Raw genomic sequence first — 10,000 nt, 5'->3', positions numbered from 1 at the left:
AGAAGAGTGAAGTAAGGATGAGTGAGAATGGGAAGAGTAGCGTACAAGGAAATGATATGGTAATGAAGAATGACGAGGATGAGAGAAGAGTGAAATGAGGAAGAGAGCAAGAGTAGTTTACAAGGAAATTATATGGAAATGAAGAATGAGGAGAATGAGAGAAGAATGTGATGAGGGTAAGAGGTCAAGAGTAGTGAATATGGAAGTGAAGATGTGGAAATGAAAGAGAAAAATGAAACTGGAGGGAAATGAGGATGAGTGAGAGCAAGAGAACAATAGTGCAGAATGGAAATGAAGAAGAGGAAATGAAGAATGAGGAGAATGAGAGAAGAGTGTGGATATCTGAATGGGAACATGAGGAACGAGACAGTGGGACGAGGAAATGAGGACGCTAGGGATGGAAATGAGCTGCAGAGTGAAAGAAAAAAATGGAAATGAGAAATAGCGACTATAAAAGACGAGGAAGAGGAGGAGGAGGAGGTTGTGGTGGAGGAGGTTGTGGTGGTGGCGGTGGTGGTGGAGGAGGAGGAGAAGGAGGAGGAGGAGGAAACGAACGATGAAGAAAGATGGGGTGGGGGAGACGAGGGCAGCGAAAGGAAGTGAAATAATTACTATATGCGAACAGGAAAATAAGAACCGAACGAATAAATACGGCAAAACGGGATAAAATAAGGAATGAAAAATAAGGGAGGGAGGGAGAGAGTTAAGATGCAGGAGAAAATAAGAGGAATATCCATAGCAAAAAATAAGGCAAATGTAAAAATAAGGAAATAAAGCAATAAATACGGCAATAAGGAAATAAAGCAAAAAATACGATAAATACGGAAATAAAGCAAAAAATACGATAAATACGGAAATAAAGCAAAAAATACGATAAATACGGAAATAAAGCAAAAAATACGATAAATGTGGAAATAAAGCAAAAAATACGATAGCGAACGTAGCGAAGCAAACTGTAGCGATAAAGCGTATTTAAACCTACTGGCGGCGAGAGAGAGAGAGAGAGAGAGAGAGAGAGAGAGAGAGACAGACAGACAGACAGAGAATGCTGTGACATAATTATGTGGGACTGTGTGTGTGTGTGTGTGTGTGTGTGTGTGAGAGAGAGAGAGAGAGAGAGAGACAGACAGACAGACAGAGAATGCTGATATAATTATGTGGGACTGTGTGTGTGTGTGTGTGTGTGTGTGTGTGTGTGTGTGTGTGTGTGTGTGTGTGTGTGTGTGAGAGAGAGAGAGAGAGAGAGAGACGGGTATGGATGGAACAGGTATGGAGGATTATTAGGCAGGTGAACGACAAGTGAGGATGAGGGTGACAGACAGAAACGGGCGTGGGCGTGGGCGGGATAGATAGGGGTGTGTATTAGACAGGTGTGGGTGTGGGAAGTGAGGCTGTGGGTGGGACGGGTGTGGGTGTAACAGATATAGATATGAGTGTGGGTGGGATGTGGTCGTGGATGTGGGTGTAACAGATAGATAAGGGTGTGGGTGTGGGTGGGATGGGTGAGAGGGTGTAACAGACAGATATGGGTGTGGGTGTGATGGGTGTGTGGGTGTGGGCGAAACAAGCTAACACAACAAACACCAAAGCAATACACAAAAGGCAGTACGTTAGTGACAAAGGTGAAACGCAAAGCTGGCAGGTGAGGAAGACCAGAGGGGGCGCGGGGGAGTTGGGGAGGAGGGAGGGGGCGGGGGGGAGTTGAGAGGAGGGGAGGGGGGCGCGGGGAGTTGGGGGAGGGGGCGGGGGGGAGTTGGAGGGGGCGGGGGGGAGTTGGGGGGGCGGGGGAGGGGAGGGGGGCTTGCTTATTTAAAAAAAAAGTGCCCATTACAAACGATCGATTCAATTTACACTCTGCAGGATGGACAAGAGACTGGGGAAAATTCTAAACTCTCCTTTCACTGTCCTTCCTGGGAGAGAAAAGGAGCAGAGTTTCGACACTATCCTCTTTCCTAACTCTCCTTAACCCCTTCCATCCGGCGACTCATTCCAATAGTTTAATCTTGTTACTCTCCTTGACTCTGTCCATCCGGCGACTCATTTCAATAGTTTAATCTTGTTACTCTCCTTGACTCTGTCCATCCGGCGACTCATTTCAATAGTTTAATCTTCTTACTCTCCTTGACACTTTCCATCCAGCGACTTATTTCAGTAGTTTATATTTGTCATCTCGTTACGATTTTTAGTCAGACTGGAAATAATTTTTAGTAAACAGACAGAAAATAATGATAGGCATACTAGTAGTGAACCCAGTGGACTGCAGGCTGACGCTACCCCCTCTCCTGCAGTCCACCATCATCCTTGTGGGGGATAGGGAGGGAGTTGAGGGACGCGTGTATAACCGGGCAGGTCCACCGCCCGGTTATATCAGTGCCACCACTGAAGGCGTCCCTCTCTACCACCAAGTCATCGGAGTGAAGGGGTTAAGGATCTGGGGTTCAAATGGGGTGAAACTGGGGAGGACTGGGCGTGAAACTGGGGAGGACTGGGCGTGAAATTGGGGAGGAAGGGGCGTGAAATTGGGAGGATTGGGCGTGAAATTGGGGAGGGGCGTGAAACTGGGGGGGGGACTGGGCGTGAAATTGGGGAGGAAGGGGCGTGAAATTGGGAGGACTGGGCGTGAAATTGGGGAGGACTGGACGTGAAACTGAGGGGGGCGTGAAATTGGGGAGGAAGGGGCGTGGAATTGGGAGGACTGGGCGTGAAATTGGAGGAAGGGGCGTGAATTGGGAGAAAGGGCGTGAAATTGGGGAGGAATGGGTGTGAAACGGGAGAATTGGGCGTGAAATTGGGAGGACTGGGCGTGAAATTGGGGGGGGGACTGGGCGTGAAACTAGGGTGGACTGGGCGTGAAACTGGAGAAGAATGGGCGTGAAATTGGGGAGGAATGGGCGTGAAATTGGGGAAGATTGAGCGTGAAACAGGAATCGGCGGGCTAGAAGCTGGGCTACAAACCGGGGTAGGGGCTTGGCTAGACAATATGAGTCGGCCATACTAGAGGATAAGCGGGCGTGAAACTGGGCGAGAAATTGGGCTACACATCAGATAGGGGTTATTTTGGGCGGGAAATTGGGCTATACATCAAGGGAGTTACTGTGGACGAGAAACTTGGCTAGAAATTGGGCTACACATCAGATAGGGGTTATTTTGGGGGTGAAACTGGGCGAGATATTGGGCTACAAATCAGATAGGGCGAGATATTGGGCTACAAATCAGATAGGAGTTATTTTGAGCGTGAAACTGGGCGAGAAATTGGGTTACACATGAGATAGGAGTTACTTTGGGCGTGAAACTGGGCTACACATCAGATAGGAGTTATTTTGGGCATGAAATTGGGCGGAAAATTGGGCTACACATCAGATGGGGGTTATTTTAGGCGAGAAATTGGGCTATACATCAAGTCAGGGTTACTGTGGGCGAGAAACTGGGCTAGAAATTGGGCTATACATCAAATCAGGGGTTATTGTCAGGCGTGAAGAGAAAAACGTGACAGGCGTGAAACTGGGCGTGGGCTTGGGCGTGAAATTGGGCTTTGGGCGTGAAACTGGGCTAGGGGGCGGGTCCAAACCTCACCTTAGCACCTGGGGCAAGGAAAACTGTCGGACGAGAGTGGGTCTGAGGCGAGAGGATGCCCCGAGTGTGGGTGTGGCGGCGTGGGGCGAAGGCTGCATCACCTGAGGTAGATAGGGGCACTCACTCACTGCTCCAACACCCACTGACTCACTATCTCACTCTCGCTCACTATCTCACTACCTTACCTTGAATCACTGCCTCGCTATCTCACTAAATTACCTTGACTCACTAACTCACTGACTCACTACCTTACCTTGAATCACTGTCTCACTATCTCACTACCTTACCTTGAATCACTGTCTCACTATCTCACTACCTCTCCTTGAATCACTGTCTCACTAAATTACCTTGACTCACTAACTCACTGCCTCACTACCTTTCCTTGAATCACTGTCTCACTAAATTACCTTGACTCACTAACTCACTGCCTCACTACCTTTCCTTGAATCACTGTCTCATTAAATTACCTTGACTCACTAACTCACTGCCTCACTACCTTTCCTTGAATCACTGTCTCACTATCTCACTGCCTTACCTTGAATCACTGTCTCACTATCTCAATACCTTTCCTTGAATCACTGTCTCGCTATCTCACTACCTTTCCTTGAATCACTGGCTCACTAACTTACCTTGACTCACTAACTCACTGCCTCACTACCTTACCTTGAATCACTGTCTCGCTATCTCACTGCCTTACCTTGAATCACTGTCTCGCTATCTCACTACCTTACCTTGAATCACTGTCTCGCTATCTCACTACCTTACCTTGAATCACTGTCTCACTATCTCACTAAATTACCCTGACTGTCTCGCTCTCGCTATATTATCCTTGACTCACCCATTGTCTCACTATCTCACTACCTTACCTTGAATCACTTGTCTCGCTATCTCACTAAATTACCTTGACTCACTAACTCACTCTGCCTCACCAGCTCACAAAATCCCTATCTCACTCTGACTTCAAATCTAGCTCACTCAAACTGGTTCACTATCTCACTACCTTACCTTGACCCACAAACTCACTGTCCCACTATCTTAGCCCGCACCTCTTGCTCACTGTGTCACTATCTCACCCTACATTACCTGAAGTAAAATGGGGGACTTTCTCACTCTTTCACTGTCTTACTCTTTCACTGGCTCACTGTCCCTTTCTCTACTCCCTCACTCCCTGTCTCACTCACCCTGGGTTCCTGAGTGCTTCCAAGCCTGCGCCCTTACTGAGTCCTGCTTCACCCTACTGATATCCCCCTACTCCCTATCTGCTCCCTCCTATCCCTACCTCCCTATCTGCTCCCTACCTCCCTCCCTCCCTATCTGCTCCCTCCTCTCCCTACCTCCCTATCTGCTCCCTCCTCTCCCTACCTCCCTATCTGCTCCCTACCTCCCTCCCTCTCTGCTCCCTCTATACCCATCTCCCCCCATCCCTGCTCCCTATATTCCTACCTACCGTCCTCCCTGCTCCCTACCTCCCTCTCTACATCTTCCCTCCCCATCTGCTCCCTATCTCCCTCTCTACATCTTCCTTCCCTATCTACTCCCTATCTCCCTCTCTACATCTTCCTTCCCTATATACTCCCTACCTCCCTCTCTACATCTTCCCTCCCTATCTACTCCCTATCTCCCTCTCTACATCTTCCTTCCCTATCTACTCCCTATCTCCCTCTCTACATCTTCCCTCCCTATATACTCCCTACCTCCCTCTCTACATCTTCCCTCCCCATCTGCTCCCTATCTCCCTCTCAACATCTTCCCTCCCTATCTTCTCCCTACCTCCCTCTCTGCTCCCTATCAATACACACAAGAAAAGCACGACCAGACCCGAATCCAAACACCATCAAACACAATTAAGCAACCAAACCCTTCAAAACAAAACAAAAAACGACTAACACAATCCAAACACCTCCACTCACCAAACAGAGCAACTAAAATCCACACAAAAACAAGAAAAACAACCCAAACATAATCTCAAACACCACTAAACCGAATTCCAAACACCTAAACACCAGTGCTATCAAAATTTACCCCAGAAAATCACAGGGGAAAACACCAACTAAAACAACCAAACTTCATCCCCCAAACACACAAGAAACGCGCAGCCAAACTCGATCCAAACACCGGCAAACACCAAACAAAATTCACCGCACAAAAGCACACATAGACAAGAGTAACAAACACTGAGAAAAGCGCAACAAAGACACAACCAAACAAAGCAAACATATGCCCTCCCATCCCCACAAAAACAAACACACACGCACAACCAAACACGAATCCAAACACCACCAAAAACAAACATAATTCACAAAAAGCGCAACAAACACCAAGCAACCAAATCTCCTCCTCCACAAAAACAAACACACACACTACCCCAACCAAACACGAACCCAAACACCAGATCAAAAAATAAAAAAATAAATAAAACAATGCACCCCCCAAAAAAAACACCAGAAAAACACCACAAACCTGGACAAGCTATGATGTCAAAGTTCAACCACAAGTCATAAAAAAAAAACAAAGGAATGTTAAAAACAGTTTGTGACAAAAGAAAGAAAGGAAGAGAGGAAAGAGAAAGAGAAAGAAAGAGGAAAAGAGGATAAAGAAAGAGAAAGAAAAATCTACGGAATTCGCTCACCCGATTTGATTACTTCACTTCCATTACCCCGCGAATAATAATAATAATAATACGGATAATTAAAAGATGTGAATAACGATGATAATTAAGGTAGTATTCTAAGTGGGTCTGAATTCGTAACCACCTTTCCTTAGCGATTTATTTTACACATTACAAAATAGCCGCTTGTACGTTATTGATGTTCACTATATCTATATTAAAAAGATATAGCATAGAAGAGAATGTTAAGGTGTAATATGGGAAATAAATCGCTAAAGAGGAGGTGCTATGGACATTTTACGTCGCCAAGAATGCAACCGTAAATCATCATCATCATCATCACCATCACCATCATCATTATTTATCACCACCATCATCACCCTTATCATTCATCATCATCACCATTACCACCACCACCATCATCATCATCATTATCACCACCACCACCACCACCACCACCATCATCATCACCATCATCACTTTTATCTCGCTCTACGTATGAACAATAATCACAATCATATCACCACCACCAACATTCATCATCATCATCATCATCACCAACACCACCACCATCAACATCACTTACTTCGTTCTACGCATGAACAAAAATCACAACAATCACTCCGAACAACTACGCCTAAAATACCTCAAATCACTAAAAAATAACAGCCATCACCTTCAATCACTAAGAAATAACAGCCATCACCCTCAATCACTAAGAAATAACACTAAGAAATAACAGCCATCACCTTCAATCACTAAGAAATAACACTAAGAAATAACAGCCATCACCTTCAATCACCAACCCAATGACTGAGAAAATAACGAGAATAACAATAACAAAATCAGCACCATTTACAACTCCAAGCTCATCTACACGTGAACCCAGTGGACTGCAGGCTGAAGCTGTCCTATTTCTGCGGCCCACCATCCTCTCTTCGGGGGATAGGGAGTTGGGGGACGTTTATACAACCAGGCAGTGGAGTTGCCCGGCCATATCTGTGCCCCCGCGTGAAGGAGTCCCACACTGGCACAAACAGTAAGAGTAAACCATCTTTTTTAGCTCAAACAATAAGAATAAACCCAAACAAAAAGAGTAAACCAACTTTTTTTTTTTTAGCACAAACAAGAATAAACCCACAAACAATAAAAATAAACCAACTTTTTTAGCCCAAACAATAAATTAACCAACTTTTTTAGCCCAAACAAAAATAATAAACCAACTTTTTTAGCACAAACAATAATAATAAACCAACTTTTTAGCCCAAACAAAAATAATAAACCAACTTTTTTAGCACAAACAATAAATTAACCAACTTTTTTAGCCCAAACAATAATAGTAAACCAACTTTTTTAGCCCAAACAATAATAATAAATCAACTTTTTTAGCCCAAACAATAAATTAACCAACTTTTTTAGCACAAACTAATAATAAGCAAACTTTTCTATCCCAAACAATAATAAACCAACTTTTTTCAGCCCAAACAATAAATTAACCAACTTTTTTAGCCCAAACAATAAATTAACCAACTTTTTTAGCCCAAACAATAAATTAACCAACTTTTTTAGCCCAAACAATAATAATAAACCAACTTTTTTTTAGCACTAATAATAAACAAACTCTTCTATCCCAAACAATAATAAACCAACTTTTTAGCCCAAACAATAAATTAACCAACTTTTTAGCCCAAACAATAATAATAAACCAACTTTTTTAGCACAAACAATAAATTAACCAACTTTTTTAGCACAAACAATAATAATAAACCAACTTTTTTAGCCCAAACAATAACTTAACCAACTTTTTTAGCCCAAACAATAATAATTAACCAACTTTTTTAGCCCAAACAATAATAATAAACCAACTTTTTTAGCCCAAACAATAAATTAACCAACTTTTTTGGCCTAAACAATAAATTAACCAAGTTTTTAGCGCAAACAATAAACTAACCAACTTTTTTAGCACAAACAATATTAATAAACCAAATTTTTTAGCACAAACAATAAATTAACCAACTTTTTTGGCACAAACAATAAGAATAAACCCACAAACAATAGGAGTAAACCAACTTTCTAGCTCAAACAATAAGAATATGCCAACTTTTTTCTTATTTAAGCAAGGAAGAAGGAACCAAAGGCCAGGAGCCCATAAACCTGTTCCCTCCAAGAAAAAACAAAAAAACAAGATAACAGGGAGCCGAATTCGAGATCTGTTCATTTCGAGATGCCTGGACACACAGCGTTTGAAAGACTGGAGTTCATAAGCAGTAGGAAATACAGACAAAGGGAGACGGTTCCAGAGTTGACATGTTGCATGCATGAAGGACTGGGAGTAACGGTTAACTCTTGCATTAGCTGAATAATAGTGGACAAAAAAAAGAAAAGTCCTCATGCATTCAAAATCCTAATAATAATGATGAATAACGTGAATAACGGAAGAAACCTGATGAATATTGAAGAACACAAAAATACAAAAAATGAAGGAAAATGTCTTAAAAATCCACGGCCACAAAAAGGAAAAAATAAACAGAAGGGAAATACAAACAGAGGGGGAAAAAACAGAAGGGGAAAATATAATAGGAAAATACAAACAGGAGGGGAAAATACATACAGTTGAAAAAAATACAAAAAGAAGAGAAAAATACAATGAAAGGGAAAAATACAAACACGATGGAATAATACAAACAATGGAAAATAGAAGCACGAGGGAAAAATTCAAACACATCTTTCCATCACTATACTCCCCGCCATGCAATCTGTCTACTAAGCCCCGCCCCTACTCACCCACCACCCACAGTGTGCGTGAGAAGGGGCGAGGCCACGACTCAGGAAGGGGGCGGAGCATACACGTCAAGTTGCCAGACAGACAGTATATCAAAATTAACTGATATGAACACACGAAAATATAGGAAAATGCATCACCATCACCTTATCCTTGTTTTATAATATTAGTGAACAATAAGGATGAGTATAAATGAATACAACGAGGCAACAGAAATGAAACTCAATGGCTTATACGTGAAATGGAATGGAAACACCACACCCATCAACCATTTCCTTTTCTTCCCAGATGTAACAATGAAGGGACATGAATGACTGCGAGAACAGACCTAATTCCAATATTACTACTATTACTACCACCACAACTACTACTACTACCACCACAATTACTACTACTACTACAGCTACTACCACAGGGTGCTCGGAAAGTAACACAACCCTATGGGGACATTGCATTTATTTTAATCCGCCGCATCCAGTTGACATACATATGCGCCTGAATGTTTTGTCACTGTGACTCCCGCAGACTTTTAAAAATGCGCTGCAATTGCAAGGTCCGTCATTTGCACATTTTTCAAATTTCGTGCGTGATTTTTGCTACGTATACATGGGACACCTTCCTCTACCCGATGCCAGGCGGGGACAATGCCTTACCCCGCGAGACCGTGACCTCCCCCCCTCCCACATGCCATTGTCTCAGCAACTCACCTATTACCAGTGACCTGGCCAGTAAAGACATGTTGTGCCACAGTACGAAGTTCAAGGTGAGAATGATTCTCCAATCGATGACAATGTGGAGGACAAAGATTACGTGGCGTTAGAGGGAGAAACGTGCAGAAGTGATGAGGAGGTAACGTCGCCAAAGAGGGTGCGGTATGTTGATGTGTTTGGTCAGTGAAACAACACCTATATCGCCTATATTACTGTGTGAAAACCAATATACTCTTGTACTGCATATAAATTTGTACCAAATAAATAAATATTTACCTATTCTGAATGGTTTGGAATAGAAGAAAACATCTTCTCTGGAGCCTGGAT

The 10,000-nt window shown here is 43.2% G+C and overlaps 1 protein-coding gene across 2 annotated transcripts in view; it reads right to left on the bottom strand.

The window, feature by feature from the left end:
- The window catches only part of Dmtn (transmembrane and coiled-coil domain 2 protein Dmtn), a 130,079-nt gene that overhangs the window by 116,960 nt on the left and 3,119 nt on the right, over positions 1 to 10,000 (bottom strand). For both annotated transcript variants that reach the window (XM_080270731.1, XM_080270732.1), the window contains exon 2: positions 3,574 to 3,674. In XM_080270731.1, the coding sequence (XP_080126857.1) occupies positions 3,574 to 3,671 (98 nt within the window). In that variant the 5' untranslated portion in view covers positions 3,672 to 3,674. The remainder of the gene's footprint in view (positions 1 to 3,573; positions 3,675 to 10,000) is intronic.

Source organism: Coenobita brevimanus, chromosome 42, assembly GCF_032717465.1.
Source record: "Coenobita brevimanus isolate Jiangsu-jjx chromosome 42, ASM3271746v2, whole genome shotgun sequence".
NCBI lineage: Eukaryota > Metazoa > Arthropoda > Malacostraca > Decapoda > Coenobitidae > Coenobita > Coenobita brevimanus.
The sequence above is the reverse complement of the archived record's forward strand: the minus strand, read 5'-3'. Positions and strand labels throughout refer to the sequence as shown.